Source organism: Strongylocentrotus purpuratus, unplaced genomic scaffold, assembly GCF_000002235.5.
Source record: "Strongylocentrotus purpuratus isolate Spur 01 unplaced genomic scaffold, Spur_5.0 spur5_scaffold_4, whole genome shotgun sequence".
NCBI lineage: Eukaryota > Metazoa > Echinodermata > Echinoidea > Camarodonta > Strongylocentrotidae > Strongylocentrotus > Strongylocentrotus purpuratus.
Window position 1 is genome coordinate 20,854,567 of NW_022145610.1, and position 18,051 is coordinate 20,872,617.

The following is an 18,051-nucleotide window of genomic DNA, read 5'->3' on the forward strand; positions in this document are numbered from 1 at the left end:
CCATTTGAGTCGTTTAACTGGCGCATTAAACAACAGTTGCAAGGGTACAGAGGAATTATTACACAAACTATGCATGAGTTTTTAATTTTGCAGAATCTTCCTCACTGGATAGACATTTATTCAACGTCTCCTATCTCCTGTGGGGTCCCTTATGGACTCGCTCATGTTTTCCATTTGAGTCGTTTAACTGGTGCATTAAACACCAGTTGCAAGGGTACAGAGGAATTATTACACAAACTATGCTTACGTTTTTAATTTTGCAGAATCTTCCTCACTGGATAGACATTTATTCAACGTCTCCTGTTCCAAGTGATTTCTCTAACGTACCGGTAATGCTAAAAAAAAGAAAACTTGGAGACAGAATGACTGCAAATTTTGGGGAATAGGATGTGTTTGTCCTGGGCATTGGCAATTGTCCTGGGCATTGGCAAGCTTCATGATCTCTCTGCACATGAAACTGATGCTCTTCAAAGAACTGATTATTATGTTAGGGAACGTAATGAGGTTCAAGAGTTCAAAAGAATGTATAAGAATGGAATGTCCTTTTACACTACTACATACAGGACGCAAAGTATTCGTAGAAATAATAGTCTTGTGTTACTTCAGAATCAGAGAGTAGGAGAATTGCAGAGTATACTCACTTATAATCAGCAGTGTATCATGATTGTAAAGTTTTTAGGCTATAATGGAAGAGTCCCCATTTTTAGACATGCAGACACCGGCTGCAACTCACATTTGAGAATATAAAATGGCTTTGAACCGGAGATCCAGGCCTTGTATGCAAATGAACCTGAGATCCAGGCCTTGTATGCAAATGAACCTGAGATCCACGCCTTGTATGCAAACGAACCTGAGATCCACGCCTTGTATGCAAATGAACCTGAGATCCACGCCTTGTATGCAAACGAACCTGAGATCCAGGCCTTGTATGCAAATGAGGCGCTTGGTAATTGTGTGCTTATGTCTTTTGGAAAAAGTCATTGCGTTGGAAGTTTTCCCAACTATGTATTACATTACTTAACTAGCTTTAAAATTGCATTAATGCACATTTCTTCTATGATTACCCGTCTCCTCTGCAATTGTAAAAGTAAACAATACTATGTATTTTTAAATGTGTTTGTGTGTGTTCTGCTAGGGCACAAATACATCTAGACAATAGCAAATTTGGCACAGGCCATTGTTATGCCTATACCCATCTCCATACTCACTGTAAGCTTCATACTTTAGAGATGAATGGTAGTAAAGTGACATGTTCAGTTGTAATGTATGCAAATCTATGTTTGTATAGAACAATCAGGTACCCTTATAATAAGCGATTTCGTAATTAGACCATGGGCTGCCGGCGAGTCACGTGACTTGGCTAGGTCACGGGGTCATTTCCCCTAAAAAATCTCGCTTTCGAACCCGCTGTGTGTGTGTACATGCACGCTTCGTATACAACTTACATGTTTGTTTACATCTAGTTTTCAGCGTACAAACTCTCGGAAATTCAATCATACGATCACCCATTCTTGTCTAATTTACTGCTTTTTTATTTTTATCGACAATGGAAGACGATACTGTGGTGTCTATAGATGACATAAAGTTGTGGACAGTTCCTGCCCTCAAAGATTATCTTCGCAAAAGGAACTTGAAAGTCAGCGGGCGAAAGGAGGAGTTGGTAGCGCTTGTGTTTGCTGCGAAGATGATGCCGGAGCTCGCGGCGCCAGCAACCTCAGCCGGTATGGCAGAGCAGCAGAAGAAGAGACATTAAAGAGACTTGTTGAAGACCCCAACAGGTAGCTTGCCGGACCCTGATGGACTTATACAAGGATGGGAGTCTGAGGCAACAGCCATCACTAAGTGGCCACCGGCAATGGCATTCGAGATAGGTTCCTATCTTCAAAATATTGATGACATCCCTCTTCGAAAGAGACTGATTTCTGATTATAAGGATCAAAAGACCTACAGCTATTTTGCATCCGGCTGGATGAAGGAAGTCGAATTCCATCAGATCACCCCCAGACAGCAAGTTCTGCTTTCTTTGCACGAAGTGCACACCATCTCAACGTGTTCGTGACATTCCGTGGAGTTTGTGGATTGCTGTGGAGAAACAGAGTGGAGTGGTGCATAGTGCTTTTTGCAAGTGTTTTGCTGGGTGAGTTAGCCCGCATTCTTTTTATAAAGCTTTAAAAAATCATTGAAATTGTATGTGAATTACAACCCATTAATCACATGTACATATTACACTGCAGGTACCTGATTTGAAGCAAAACCAAGAGGGTTTTTTTCTCTGAAGTTGGGCAATAACATTTCATTAATTAATTTGGCTTTTAATTTATTATCGATTACAGGTACAGTTCAACATGCAACCATGTAGCTGCTCTGCTCTTCAAGATTGACTTCGCATGGCGTCATGGGCTCACCAATCCAGCCTGCACTTCAAGGGAGTGTGAGTGGTCAGTATTTGCAGGCAAGAATGTGGTAGACTGTGCACAGTTTCATGACCTGGACCAAGCATCAGTTTTCGAGACAAGGTATTTTCATAATTTTTTAAGATAAATTAACCCAAAATAAACAAAATTGAGATGCATGGTGCAGTGTATTAATTGTGTCTTCATGCACCATCATTGTATGTATTTTTATACAGCTTTGAATTCTGGTATATTAGACAATGATTATTTGTTGGATTTTATATCTATTCAATACTTGTCAAACTTTGGTATCATTATAGTAATATTTGTTTTATCACTTGGTGTGTGTATTAGAAAAAAATATCAATCAATGAAATACAGAATAATATTTATACATGTAAATTCAAATTTTTGTTATGTTAAACAATAATTTGCCAATGAAGAAAAACATAAGTTTATGAGATGATCCAGAGAACGATTTCATGAGTTAAGTTCTAAAAATGCATTATTATCTCTAAAAATTATTTTCTTTTTCTTTTCCAGCTTCATCTCCCAGAGCTGAAGGAAACAACACCACCACACGTCGCCTCTTTTCACCGTTGAGCAGCAGATCGATGACAGGAAAGTAAACTCTGAAGTCCATGACGGAAGAATTCAGCTCGACCTTCCCAAAAGCCAGCTGCTTCCAGTTTGTCAACGTCACCGCCGACAAGCAGCCTAAAGTTCCCGAGGTCGCAGCTGAGGAAGAGGTTTCTTCGCTAAACCTACCGCTACCACTCCCAGCCTACGCTTCACATTTCTCCTCAGGGGAGGATTTCCTCAAGGAACTGCCTATCTACACAACAGACATGACAAGACTGATTGAACGGATGACACGTGGACAAGCAGACAACAATGACTGGCACCTTTACCGGCATGGACGGATCACCGGCTCCACTGCTCATGCTGTCCTGACGAGAGGAAGAAAGTTGGCAGCAAGCGATGGAGCAGGACCGTCCACCACAGCACCTTCAAATCTTGCCAATCGTATATTAGGTCGCGAGGTGGTGTCTGCATCGATCCCTGCCTTGAAGTATGGGAGGGAAATGGAAGGAGAGGCCAGAGCAGCCTACGTCATCACTTAGCTAAAATAATCTTCTCTCTACTTTGTTTATGAACTTTAAAATCCATGAGGCAATTTTCTTCTTTTCTTAGAATGTTGTACTTTCCATCTGATTTAAAATCATAAAAAAACAATTACTGTCTGTGTGCATACAAGGATAACAAGGAAGTTTTCTTCCGTAAGATGTTTTGTTGCTGTCATAAGTTTATGCCATGCACAGACCAGTTATTAACTGGTGCAACTGGAAATATGCCATGCACAGACCAGTTATCAACTGGTGCAACTGGAAATATGCCATGCACAGACCAGTTATCCAACCGGTGCAACTGGAAATATGCAAACAGACCACCAGTCACACCAAATTTCCGCTTAATGTGCATCATGGACCAGTTAGAATCAACTGGAACTAGTTGAATTTAACTGGTTCCAGTTGAAGTTAACTGGATCCAGTTGGAAATTTCAACTGGTGGTAACTGCTTTTTCCTTCTGGGTGGGCCGGGACATGGTTTTTGATCACCTTCAGTGATAGTTCCATTTTCTCTCTTTTAATCCTTGATGCAGGTCAAGGATCTGGAGATATCATTGATGGTCAAGGATCTGGATCTTCAGACGAAACGCTGTGAGGGTTGACCAGTCAATCAAAATGGAGTCCAGAATGACGTAACAATCTCCTTAGATGCTAGGCGTTTAGACACAACTATGGAAAAGCTCATCGATGAGCCGAAAAAATTAGGAAAGAACTCTTACGTGAGAACATGGCTACAACAATAAACAATTGCCAAAGTGCAAAGTACAGAATTAAATTGCGAGAAGTACAATTTTTTGCTGAACTATGTATGTATATTGAGCATACTCTATCACTGTCATGCAGAAGCTTCCAAAAGCAATTTGATCTTGGTCTTTGTAATATCGATATAGACCTGCAGCTTTTGGATCTAGGTGTAGATACTTAAAAGCAAAGAATACAGCTTCAAGGCTAGGAATATATGCCAAAGCTTGATGCATGTCTTGATCCTCAGTAGGATCTGCTTGTCTGTACCACTCTTACAAGATCTGTGACATCCCTGAAAATTAAACTTGCTGCCAACATACACCTCCAGGGTACCATCTAATTTGCTGAGTATCCTGGAGTGGTACAAATTGAGAACTACAGAAATAAGTTGAGGAAACACCTAGAGCATGGCTTATAAAGTAACTGAAATCAATCAACAAATTAAGGAATGGGCTGTGCACTAATGCTCAAAGCTACTACCCAAAGGGCAACTCTAAAGTAGAAATTCTGTAGGCTTTGGAAAAACTGTCAGCTGTTAATGGCAGATTTTGCGCCATCATAAAGGGGGATGGATGGTGCAAACAGTGCACCATGCGGTTTCCATTAGATGGAAAACTAGCCCTGTTCAATTCTATGATAATTCTGTGAACACCTGGTGTAAAGGAGACTAAGCAGCTGGTGTACAGTTCATATTGGAAAGAGCACTTGGCCATAAAATGACAAAACTAGTGGCACGCTGAGCTTCGTCTAATTAGTTTTCAAGAATCGTTGAGTCGTTCCATCCGGGATCTTGAAGACATCGTCACATGACCGATTGCCGTAATGAGTGATTACGGGGCATCATCCTTCCGACACAAGTCTCCAGGGATCTATTCATCGTAGAAACCATGTCTTTTGATATAGCAACAAATATTAGCAAATACCAAACAAAAGGCCTTTCGCGTAATTCAGACATTTGTCCTAATTTCGGACACTTCAGATAATTACTGAACTTGAAACGACGGTTGCTCCGCCGACATTAGCTACGCATGAAGCGACACTTGCTCCTGTGACATTTGCTCCGACGACATTTGCTCCGCCCAAAAAGTGTCATGCTTCGCCGACAATATTGTTTTTCACAGGTTATTTTGTTGTTGTTTTTTTGTCATTTTCTGAATGCATTCCACGAAATAATGTAGATGAAATGAAATGAATGAATGTTGATGATGTGGGAGGAAAAAGGAGTTGCCTAAAAGTCATTTCGAATATACTGAAATAACTTTCCATCTATCCCTGTACGTCCCATATAATGTACACTAAACACTCATTACATGTCATGGGCAGTTTTTAAAAAAAAGTAAAGCAGCAAGCCACATTCCCCAATACCTCCTAGTTAATTTCAAACAGCTCATCAATGTGTAAGACCTGAAACAACCTCAATGCAAGCAAGCCCATGCATCTTACTAGGTAAACCATCTGCAAGTAAAGCATTATACAATGTACTAGGTCATCATGGAAGTTCTAGAAAACAACAGGGGAGGGATCAAAATAAGCTTTGAAGGGCACTTATACGTTAAGAAGAGAACCCATTCAGATGGGAAAATTAGATGGCAGCCTTTCTGCTTATTCCCATTTATACAAATCATTTTGTTGCAGTTTGACGTTAGTTCTTCGTGATAAGCCAATTGCTCTTCTTCCGGTGGGTCCGTGAGTCCCTTAAAGTCAGTAAAAACAAAGTACTTGAATGAGATGGGGTGTTTTACAAACTATACAGTAAATCTACATACACTTAACTGAAGGAGAAAAACCTATAGAAAACGAACTGAATTTTATTGAAAATACTATTCTAAACAAGAATGTACTACATTACGTTACAATTTCACGAGAGAAATAGAACTCGAGAGGGGAGAAGAGAAAAAGTGATGAAAATGAAAGAAGACTAATAGCATGAGAGGAAACAAAAAGAGTTAAGAAGAGTTATTTTCCTCAAAGAGACATAGTTTTGGACCAAGTTAGTTCTTTTCAGCTACGTTCGTCGAGAAGACAACTTCTAAGTTCTAGTTTGAATCACTTCAAGTTTACCTGTTTACTTAGACTGATCGGTGAGTACAAACTACAACCTTCTTTTTTCTCACGTCTTTATAATTGAACCTACACTTTGGATCTAAAAATCCATTATACGACTTAGTACTTGGACAAGCGTCTGGCGTTAGGAAATCGGACGACCTTGACCCTGACCGGACACCACGGTATCACCATGCGAATGCAGTGGAAACCAGGGAACAGAAGAGGCAAGCAGCATGGTTTAGGCCACCCCTCCATGTGCCAAAGCCATTCGATGATGCTGTGGTGGTTGAAGATTTGATCAAATGCTTTGGTCAAATTTGCTGTGGTCAAAGCCCAGGCCGAGGATAAATCTTTGTCCACAGTAGATACCGGAGAAAAGAAGACAAGTCGGCAAGAGAATTCTTCTCAGTTTCCCCATAGCAAGGGGGTTGAGGAAGTGACCGATAGACAATGGTCACTGGTGAGGTGGTCTACAGTGAGACCTGGGGGTGTTTCACAAAGATTTTAAGTTGAACTTATCTCTAAGTTGTCCAACAATTATGGAAAGCCGTTAGCATCTATGAAAATGTTTTGTAACAGTTACTTTAAAAGGCATAAAATGTTAATTCAAATCATTCATATTTTCGATTACGGTATCAAGGAGATTTCATGTTCTGAGTGTGGAATATATGAAAAGTCTTAAATACTTGATTTTTCGCTTTTGAATATATTTTATTTAAAGGCTACAAATGGCTCTCTATAATTGTTAAGTCCAACTTAGAGTGAAGTTCGACTTAGGATCTTTGTGAAACACCCCCCTGGTGCTTCTATATAGACATGGTAGAGCACCTGCTTCTCTTCATCAGAGCAACACAAGAAGGAAACTGGTCGATGCTTCTTGTCTTCCGTGAGAGGACTGCTTCCATGGTATAATGTGGGGTTGTTTAGCTGTACTGAAATGACGACACATAGAGAATGATCAGACGCTTGATCCAACCTCCGATGGCGGGCGTTCTCCAACCCCAACCCCCTGTGCCAGCCCTCCGGCTGAAGTAAACCACCAGCAGACTACCCGCAGTGGCCATGTGATCAAGAAGCCTGAGAAGTTAACTTATTGATAGGTTTTTGGAAGATAGCAAAAAGGCAAATCTTTTGCCATTCGGTTCAAATAGGGTTTTATTTTGTAACTTGGACAATAATAGTTTTGGTGAACTTTTAAACACACCTGATTGTTTATATAACACTGAAGACAGAAGCGAAACTACACCAAGAAGATTGCTGGAAGTAGTTACGAAGAAGGAAATTTCGTTTGGTTACGAAATAATCTGAGACACAAAGGCATCAGTCCAAAACTAAGTTACAGATGGAATGGCCCATTCAAGATTAAGACAAAGTTGTCTGATGTTACATACAGAATCCAAAAGAGTCCTGGAACCAAGATGAAGGTTGTGCATTTTGACTGTTTAAAACCATGTAATGGAGACGAGCCTAATAAATGGAAGAACTAGACGAGAAGATGCTGGAAATGATGCCAGAGAGATAGATAGAGCCCAACTCTGAAGAGGTTGATCATGATTCAACGCCCGACGTGACTGTAAATAAGAGACAAGAAGTTACTAGACGCTATCCACTAAGAAAAAAAAGACCCACACGTTTCTTTTATTAAACAATGGTTTTGTGGAGATAAACTTCAAAGGATGAACTATAAGCATCGTAACTTATAAAATCTTGTTTTATATTTATTCTACATATATTAGATGAAGAGCTACGTCCGAAAAACGATCGGAATTCAACAGAGGCCTGCATCTTATAGGTGCAGGTACTGCCAGTACCGCTCTACAATTCAGGAACTATTACGCCTGCACGAATTGGAAGTCCACAGGTAAAAGAGTGGACCACACACGCTACCTACGGCCCCAAGGTACAGGAGGCACCACCGACATCAGGAACTTCTGCCCGGGCGCCTACCAACCCCAACTAGGTCTCCAATCACCTAGTCCATAAAACCAAGGCGAAGCGTTACTCCGGTGCTATTCGAGGAATTTCCGGCTATCATATCGCCGCTAGCTTAGACTCCGAACCCCACATCGTGGAGGAAATCTGGGAGGAACTAAACAGTCAACAATGCCACCCAGGTGGAACTCGATGTAGGAAACAGGGAAACTCAAACCGACCCCACTCCCACTGTAAATGATCTATTTCAATCAGGAATGGCTGCCATAAAGAAGAGAGGAACCATCGTGAGCGACATAAGGAACCACACAGCTGGACAGGAGATTATCCACACCGTAGAAACAATTGAACTTCCAGATGGAACAAAATACACCCGTTGCTCATATACAGTAAAGGATAGCATTTGCGAGGAATTTTAAGACTTGTGATTTTTGCACAGCGAGCACGGCTGCCCTAAAGCATTAGGTAACATATGCGGTCCGATGCGCTGGGCTAAGCTGCTCGCTGTGATTTGCTATAATCAGTAGACTAGATCCTAAGTTTAATTTCGAATTTTCGTCTTGGGCAGGGCGGGCTATTCTGCTTTGCCTATTTTGTCATTTGTTGTGTATATTTTTCTGTTGTTTCGTGTGGGTGTCGCGAGCCGGGCTGTAATATTAGCTCAGTTTAAGACATTTTTGCTGTGATTTTTTGGTCGATCGTCTGCACTCCGAGTATAGTTCCGGCGCGGCTAGGAATTGGAATTGGAACCAAAAGCGGGTATCGGAAGGACCCATGCGGTGATCTGCACTTCTCCTCGGGAAGCCGGAGCCGCGATGGAGGAACCCGCTATAAAGACCGTAAGACTAAGGCCTGTTGGAGTCGCGGATGGGTTACCCTTGCCCGAGGACAGGCTGCGGGTCGAACAAGAGAAAGATCCTACTCTGAAGGCGCTGAGTAGATGGCTAGAGGATCAGCGGGAACCCGATGAGGCCACCATAATGCTGTGGGGTCCGGAGGAGAAGTTCCTCTGGATTAACAGGACTCAGTTCACGCTGGTCGAAGGGGTCATCTGCAAAAATGGTGAGGACCAGGGTTTATTGCTGCTAGTGCCCAGGTCGTTGAGGGAGGAGGTCATGTATGCAGGTCATGACCTTCCGGCTGCGGGTCATCCCGGCAGGGATCGGACCAAGTCGTACATTCGGGTCAAGTACTTTTGGTACAAAATGGGCCAGGATGTGGCGGAGTATGTCCGAACTTGCCAGGCCTGCAATCAGAACAAAAAGACAACCAGGTACGGTAAAAGTCCCATGCGCAATTATCACGCGGGGGCACCTATGGAGCGGGTTCACCTGGATTTTCTTGGGCCCTTGCCTAAGTCATCCAGGGGAAACGAGCACATACTCATGATGGTGGACCAGTTCACCAAGTGGGTAGAGTGTATCCCACTACCATCTCAGACGGCGGAGGAGACTGCCCGTGCTGCAGTGGGGGAATTCTTCTGCCGTTTCGGCTATCCGTTTGCGTTTTTTACGGATCAGGGGCGCAATTTTGAAAGCAAACTCTTTAAGGGAGTTTGCAAAGTCCTGCTGATTCACAAGGCCAAGACAACACCGTACCGACCTTCGGGAAATGGCCAGGTAGAAAGGTATAACCGTACCTTGATGGATGCAGTCCGGTGCTACGTGGGGCGGAACCAAAATGAATGGGACGAGTACCTGCCACAAATCTCCGGAGCACTCCGGGCTACAGTTAACCGGAATACCGGATATACCGCTAACCGGTTGATGCTCGGGCGGGAGGTGAACCAGCCAGCCCATTTAATGTATCCCCTCCCCAGGGGCAATTTGACCCTGGATCGAGAGGAGTACTTGAGCAAGCTGGTCAAGGCAACCCAGGCGGCGCATGAGGCAGCTAGGGCCAATCTACAGAGCGCCCAGAAACGAATGAAGCGCGATTACGATGTGCACTCGTTCCGGCGGCAATTCAATGAGGGTGATCCAGTGTATGTCCTTGACACTGCACAGGTCAAGGGCAGATGTAAGAAACTGAGCAGCCCTTGGAAAGGCCCGGGAGGGTGGTTAAGAGGCTGACTCCAGATCTTTATCGGGTAGAACTCCGAAAGTCGATCTCCACTGTCCATCAGGATCGCCATGCCGGGACCGGGAGTTGCCGGAGTGGTGCCAAGAGAGCAGGCGAGTCGACCCGGAGAGCTTGTTTTGTATATGTCGCCAGCCATATGATGAGACCCGTTTTATGATCGGCTGCCACGGCTGCGAAGATTGGTTCCATGGGGACTGCGAGAGAACCAATATAGATAAGTATTATTGTCCTCTGTGTGTGGAGCGAAGGAAGAGGTAAGGTTAGACGTAGTTATTTTGGGGCGGGAACTAATTGTGTTTCCGCCTTTCTCTTTTCTTCCCTACAGATGAAGGAAGCGGCGAATATGCCGCTACCTTTGGACGACACAGAGGACTTCTCAGACCTGGAAGACATATCGGAGGGGGATAGGCTTTTGGCGCCCTCTGAGGAGCAAGGGGGGCCTGGGTTTCTTGGGGTTCCTGGGAGTACCGTTAGGGGAGGGGCAGATATGGCACCTCCAAGGGAGGAAGTAGTAGCTAGGGGGGTCCTGGATTGGCTCGGGAGGGGTAGACACCTTCCATATCCGGGTGTATTAGTGCGTATGGCCCTGTCGAAGCTTCCCTGGGACGTAGTCCTGGGGTCCCTCGATGGGGCGTATGGGCGGGCGGTCACCAATGATGATGCGGGCTGGGTTGGTTGCCTGCATGAGTACCTCCGGGGGCGTTTGCCCCTGGAGGAATACATCAGCAGGTTCCCGTTACTGGGGGCCGGGGAGGGAGCCGAGGAGGAGGACGAGGCACTTATGTACTTCGATCCCGATACTCCTTGGTGGGAGCCGGGCATGGTTGAGAGCCAACGCTTTCACCACGGCCTGGCTCAACTGTCACCATTCGGGGGGAGGGCTTCTATGTTGCCTTCCAACATGGGCAGCATACGAACCCAGGGAACACAGTTCCCAGGGTCAGGGATAGAGGATCTAGCAGCGGATCCAGGCACTGTGTGCCAGGAACCTGCTGTGGGTCCTTTCCCAGACATCCAAATGGAATCGGGACCGCGCGAGGAAGAAATCATGGACACCACCGGGAATTCTTCTCCTGGTTCCGGGTCATTTTCTTCAGCTACCCCCGGGTCATCTCCTGGGGGCGCGAGTGCACAGGGTGGGGAACAGTTTTCCGGGGAGGGTATAACCTCTCGGGAGGAAGGGACTCCATACCCGGACGCGGGTGCAGTAGAGCGCCAGTTAAGCCAGGATGCGAGAAACCAGCCAGGCCAGGGAAAGCGGCCATTGAGCGGGTCAGTCACGGGACCTGCTAAGAAGCATAAGGGGCGGGGGGCGTGTCCTATGTGCGGGGCCCGCCCTAGTGTCAAACTGCAGCAGCACGTATACGGGCATATGCCCGTAGCGTTGCGCCTATGCCAGGGGAAGCACTCTCCCGGGGAGCCCCGAATACTCCAGCAGGTGGCCTGCCTGAGGTTCCTGGCGGAATGTATCATGGGTTCTCCCCGCCTGGAAGGGTTAATGGACTACGTGAACGAGGAGGCACCGGAAGGCTGGGAGTGGAATATCCCGGCTGCAATGGAGGGAGACATGCTTTCCTTTCTTGAGCAGTCGGGGGGTGCCATTCCCAACCAGATCTGTGCCCGTCCTCTCAACACGCCGGCGGCGCTTCTCCACTGGCGCATCCTTGCTTGGCTGGTCTCCCAGTTAGATGACAGCCAGCTGCAGTACCTCGGGAGGGATCCCCTTTCGGAGGGCACTGCGGCCGCGCCGCTGAAATCCGAAGGCGGGAATTTTGAATTTGTTGCTGTTTCGGAGAGGCGGGACACTGGACCGCCAGCAAAGGGGGGTAGCGGGATCGAGAATCCTGCTAAGGTTGATCCTGTTGCGGGTGTGTTTCCACCACCTGCAAATTTGAGACTTACTGTGCGCTCCAGGGAGCCAGGCAATACTTATGCCCAGGTCATCTCTAAACCTCCTATCCCCCTGGCTTTCGATAGCCACTTCCATTTGGACAGGCTAGAAGCCAGGGTGGGGAAGAGGGGCCTGGATTGTATAGAGGCCATCTCGGGCAGGGAGCCACGGGTTCCGGTGCGTCTCTGTGGGGGCGTCATCAACTATTGTGACCCCAGGAGGCACCGGGACATACGGTTCCCTGACGACCGGAGGTGGAAGGTGGCAGTAGGGGTGCACCCAAAGCACGCCCACCTGATCGACAAGCCAGCCCTGGACGCCTGGGCAGGCTCATATCTGACGCCACGGTCAGCGCCCTGGGGGAAGTGGGGTTAGATTACTCCATGCCCCCAAGGACGTGGGGGGCCCAACTGAATCTTTTCCGGGCCATCCTGGAGAAGATCGGTGCCACTGGCAGGGTTTTGATCTTGCACATCCGCGGGGAGAAGGGGGCTCCAACCTCCGATGGACCTTCCAAGGTTTGTAGGCAAGAGGTCCAACGGAGGGTGAATAGGCATCAACGTATCCATATACATTGCTGCACGTTGGGCCCTCATGAAGTTGAGGCGTGGGGAAAAACTTTTCCCAACGCTTACTTTAGCTTCAATGCTCTAGTAAGGTCCTACAACCAGGAACAGCGGGCTGCCCTTAGCCTGCTGCCGCGGAGTCGGCTGCTGCTAGAGACCGACTCTCCACATCTACCCGTTGGGGGAGGCGTTATTTACGCCACTCCCGCCTACATCGGGGAGGTGGGGGAGTTGGTAGCTGAAATGAGGGGTGACAATCTGCAGGCCCTCTTGGAGCAGACTCGGGTCAACGCCCAAGCGCTCTACGGCCCGTAGGTCGAGTGTCTACGGGAACTTCTGGAACTAAGTTTTCTTGGTGCGCTTGAAGGTGGGAACTATTTAGTTCCTATCTCCTTGTTTTGCTATATTAGCTACGGGAACTTCTGTTCCTGTAGTGCTACATTTTCATGGTGCGCTTGAAGGTGGGAACTATTTAGTTCCTATCTCCTTGTTTTTGCTACATTAACAAAAACATATACCGTAGGTCGGGTGTGCACGGGAACTTCTGTTCCCGTAGCACTAGGGGTCCGTTAAATTTTCAGGGTATACTTGAGGTGGGGATTATTTAGTCCCTATCACCTTGTTTTTGCTACATTAGCAAGAATATATACCGTATGTCAGTAAGTTTTTTTGATTTTTAGTATTTTTTCCTAAATGCCCATTGGCATATGTTTTGGTTGTTCCAGGGGGGACTTTTTTCCAAATGGCCCGCTCCGTGCTATAGCGGAACTGACGCCTCCTTCCTGCGCCAGAGTGACCTAGGTGAGTTTCTGGTTCTCCAGTCACACTCCGAAAAACCTGAGAAATATACCTCTCGGGTAGGTAAGATGGCGTCACAGCCTGGGAGGACCAGCGGATGGCTCCCCGCTATGGGGGCGTGGATTGTTTTGGGTAGGGAATCTCCCCCTGGCAATGGTAGTGTTAAGCATTAATTAGTAGGTTGGTTTTTTAACCAATAAAACAAAAATATTTTCATGTTGTATTTACCCCGTGTTTTGCTTGTTAGGGGTCTCGTTTGGCATGTTTGATACATGTTTTTAGATTGGGATGTTGTACGGCCACAAGGGAGGGGAACGCATAATTTTTTTTTTCTCCATCCGGTTGTGGGTAAGATACTTCCCTGGGTTTATTTCAATTGGTCCTGGGTTTTTTAAAACGGGGGGGAATGTAGTAGGAATTGCCCCCACCCTCCTACAAGCTATTACAAGCTCATACAAGCTCCTAACACAAGGGGGCGCCATTGGTCTTCGTGCACTGGCAAGGCAGACAAGCTCCTAACACAAGAGGGCGCCATTGGTCTTCGTGCACTGGCAAGACAGATTGAGAACTAGACACTGACTGATACCAGACTTGAGGGATACTCCGAGCCTAAAGATATCGGTAAGTGCCTTCTTTGTCTCTTTTGTAGTATTTAAGAAGTAGTACATCGTAGCCTATGATCTGTAGACCAGGGCTACTATATTATTGACGATGAAGTCACCATGGGTGATAGAATGGTATTTCCCCACAAGGATCATCTACCTTTCTCAATGCACAAAAAGGGTGGTAAAATGGAGAAAAAGTACCCTGGGAGGCATTACTACGATACCTTTTCATGGCTCACGTCAAGTGAGATGGATGGCTATGAGGGTGCTCTGTGTCTCTGGGGTGCATTGTTCATGTCTTCCAGCACCTGTGGGGGCCACTGGGATATGGAGATACAAACTGTGGGTATGTTATTGAAGAAGCCCCTGAAATCATTTGCCAAACTGACTGGAAAGGACGGCGCTCTAACAACCCATGCAAACACCAACTACCACAAGTCTGTCACCAGCAAAGTGACAGAATTCCTTGCTCGTACCCAAGTATATTCAAAAGATGACATAGCAAGCCTGATCGACAAATTAAAGAGAAGAGAGGGGAAAATAGATCAGTATTAAGAATCATAACGGATACAGCCATCACATGCGCGAGTCAGAACATAGCTCTGAGGGGAGACAGTGGAAAATTTGATCTCTATGAGCCTGAGGAGAATGATGGAAACTTTCGGATTCGAAACTGGCGATAAGAAACTGCAGCACCATGTCATCCACGGTCTAGGAAATGCCCAGTATATCAGCCCCGAGATACAAAACCAACTATTTGAGTGTACAGCTGAATTACTCAAGGAGAAGATTCTCCATAAGGCTAAGCAGGCAGGAGTGTGGAGCATCATCGCAGATGAAACAACCGATGGGAAGAAAAGAGAACAGTTAACAAAAGTTTTAGATATGTGGAATTCATTCTTGTTAAAAAAGTTATTTGTGCAATTGATGTCAATTTACTATGTATAATGATAATGTTTCTGATTTTGCAGACGTAACACGGAGTTCCCCAGGGATCTATACTTGGCCCATTACTTTTTTTGATATATATTAATGACTTAACTCAATCGTCTCATATCATGCAGTATATTTTCATTGAAGAAGGGAATGGTGGAAAACAAAAGCCAACCATTGTAGAGGCCCCTATCTGCCTAATAGATGTCCTGCAAGAGATGGTAGAAAAGGTTGGGATAGACCCAAGCAATGGTCACAGTGAGCTGGCGATGAGCGGGTGCAATATTGGCACAGTCATCTTAGCGAAAATGAAGGAACTCAAACTGGACTTGAACAAACTTGTCGGCCAAGTCGAGACAATGACATACAAGATTTGATGAAGCACACACTTAAATCATAGCCTTTGGCCTGGCAACAGACGAAAGGAACTTACCGTAGTTAAAAACAAACAAAGCTACTTTGCTTCGACAGTTTGAAGTAAAATGTGTGCAAACTTCAGATGAACCAATTATCCCGAAAGAAACAGTTTGGGTAATAGACCCAAATGTCAAGCCATAGAAGCTTCATTTCGTGACCATAAAAAAGGTGGGGATAATTTTTGTTTGATAATTTAGATAAAAATACAAAAACTAATCAGTTAATTTTTACAAGCGTAATTTTGGTGCATTATTGATAATTATTGGTTTTATTTCACTATTTTTGGCACAAATCGTCGCATATGCTTAGTAAAACATTGACCAATCAGACATTGTATTAGATCGCTCGTAGAATCACTCATAAAATTACAGCCAATGACAGCTCGCGTAGTATACGTATTACGTTTACGGTGTTCAACATGGCAGATTCCAGTGAAGAGGATTGTCCGTCTTCTAGTGAAGAAAGTTTGGTCGAAAATGTATGTTACATGTGTGTACACCCATCAAAAAAAGCGGAAGTTACTCCTTTTTCCGAGAAGACCTGGTCCTGATTTCTAAATTTTGTATCAAAATGGAGAAATTTGGAAGGTCCACAAGCAAAGATAGCGGCAGATTTTTCTGCTTTCTGCAGCGGTGCTTCATCTAGTACTACCGACCTGCCCGCCAGTGGCGGGGCAGACTTCCCTGTCCATGGAGGTACCGGGTTTCACTGCCAGTAAATATGATTGATCCTGACAAACACCAGCAAGACTGGGATAGATATATTCCTTTTGCTACCGCCGCGTACAGAAGCACCGTACACGAAACAATACAGGAGACACCAAACATGATGATGTTTGGCCGAGAAGTTACCCACCCTGTAGACCTTTCGTTTGAGCAAGCAACTTCAGAACTAAACACTGATTATGCTCAGAATCTACGAAACAGAATGGATAGTATGTATTCGAGGGTAACAGAACAAAGTGACAAAAACTTGAGACGACAAAAGCGAAACTATGATAGGCATACAAATGACGAAACGTTCACTGTAGGTCAATTTGTTTGGCTTCGCCATGACCAAAGAAAGAAGGTATAAGTCCAAAACTAACAAACCGATGGGACGGACCTTTCCGAGTAATAACCAAACTATCCAATGTAACTTATCGCACCCAGAACACCCCAGAAGATCGTTCACTACGATCGTCTGAAACCATATGAAGGACCAGAACTCGACGCTTGGAAGAAACCAAAAACACAAAGAACCATCATATGTGATGTCGAGGAGACACTCAACAATCAGGACGGAACTTGTAACAATAACAAAGACAACAATACTAACACGGCCAAACATGACAGATGTTATCCCCAAAGAAATAGACGTCCGCCTACTTATTTTTACTAATGAAACTATGATCATTTCTAATTTCGGCACATGAAGTAATAAATATATTTCAATATTATCACAACTAGAACATCACCATGGTCTTCAAGTGCCGGATGTGTAGATATTATAAGAACAGTAACGAGGAAGTTGTGAGAAATCACGAGAGAGACAGACATGGCGACAGTAAGCCTAGAGATCGAAGCCGATTCACCGGGATGTACTGGCTTTTGTCCCCAGAGCGTGACGTCCAGCCACTACCAGTCCCTTCAGTAGAACAACCGATTCTTTCGCCAGCATTCGTCAAACAGAACCTGAATGTTGATTTTCTTCTAGACAAACTTAAGATTTCTGTGGAACAACAACAAGCTGTCGAGCAAGCAGCAAGCTGTCTAGCGAGCAACAAAGGGCCAGCGACACAACCCTGTTTGGCATCAACTCAGGAAAGGGAGGTTAACCGCCAGCAATTTTGGGGTCTTGTTGAAGGCGAAAAAGAGTCACACCATCTCTTATCAAACGGCTAACAGGGACTTACGACCTAAGTGGCGTCCAAGTCATCAACTGGGTGGGGCATAACCCAAGAGGAGGAAGGTATCAAAGCGTTAAAAGCATCCAAGCAATACGAGGTAGTCGACTCTGGACTCTGTCCTGGTCAGGTGTTTCATCAACTAAAATTGATTTTGATTTTTAAAATCAATTTTAAGGCCGAATAAGTTTTAGCTTAAAACCGATACTTGTGAGCTGTTTCATCAAATCGATTTTAAGCTAAAATTCAATTTACTTGATTTACATATATGCGTTATCCATTATCCCGCGAAATGGCGTCGTCTGGAAAAGGAGGAAAAGGCCTGAAGAGTGGTGGAAAGGTAAGTAAAATCTGGTTTTCTTATCTAATAATTATATCTACAAATCAGAAACATTTTTTTAATATTAGAAAATCATCTGGTTATTTCAATTTTTGAGATGATAGTTTCATTTCTTTATTAACATTTATAATATTGTATCGTAAATTAGCTCTAAATTTTGATGCAGACGACCGAAGATAAATGTAGTCCCATTCGTATAATCTCAACTTCCCAAACTGTTTCAATAAAGGAAGGAGAGCGAGGAAAACATGCAGCTGGAGGTACAGAGAGAATGAAGATCTAGAGCAAA

The 18,051-nt window shown here is 44.9% G+C and overlaps 1 protein-coding gene across 1 annotated transcript; it reads left to right on the plus strand.

The window, feature by feature from the left end:
* The first annotated feature begins 12,601 nt into the window (after positions 1-12,601).
* LOC115929074 (uncharacterized metal-dependent hydrolase YcfH-like) lies at positions 12,602-13,099 on the plus strand. The gene has a single exon (XM_030997223.1). The coding sequence runs from the start codon at positions 12,602-12,604 to the stop codon at positions 13,097-13,099; it is 498 nt and encodes a 165-aa protein (XP_030853083.1).
* The last annotated feature ends 4,952 nt before the right edge of the window (positions 13,100-18,051 follow it).

Bases quoted from the DNA above. Each gene is read 5' to 3' on its own strand.
- LOC115929074 (XM_030997223.1), top strand. From the start codon at position 12,602: ATGCCCCCAAGGACGTGGGGGGCCCAACTGAATCTTTTCCGGGCCATC.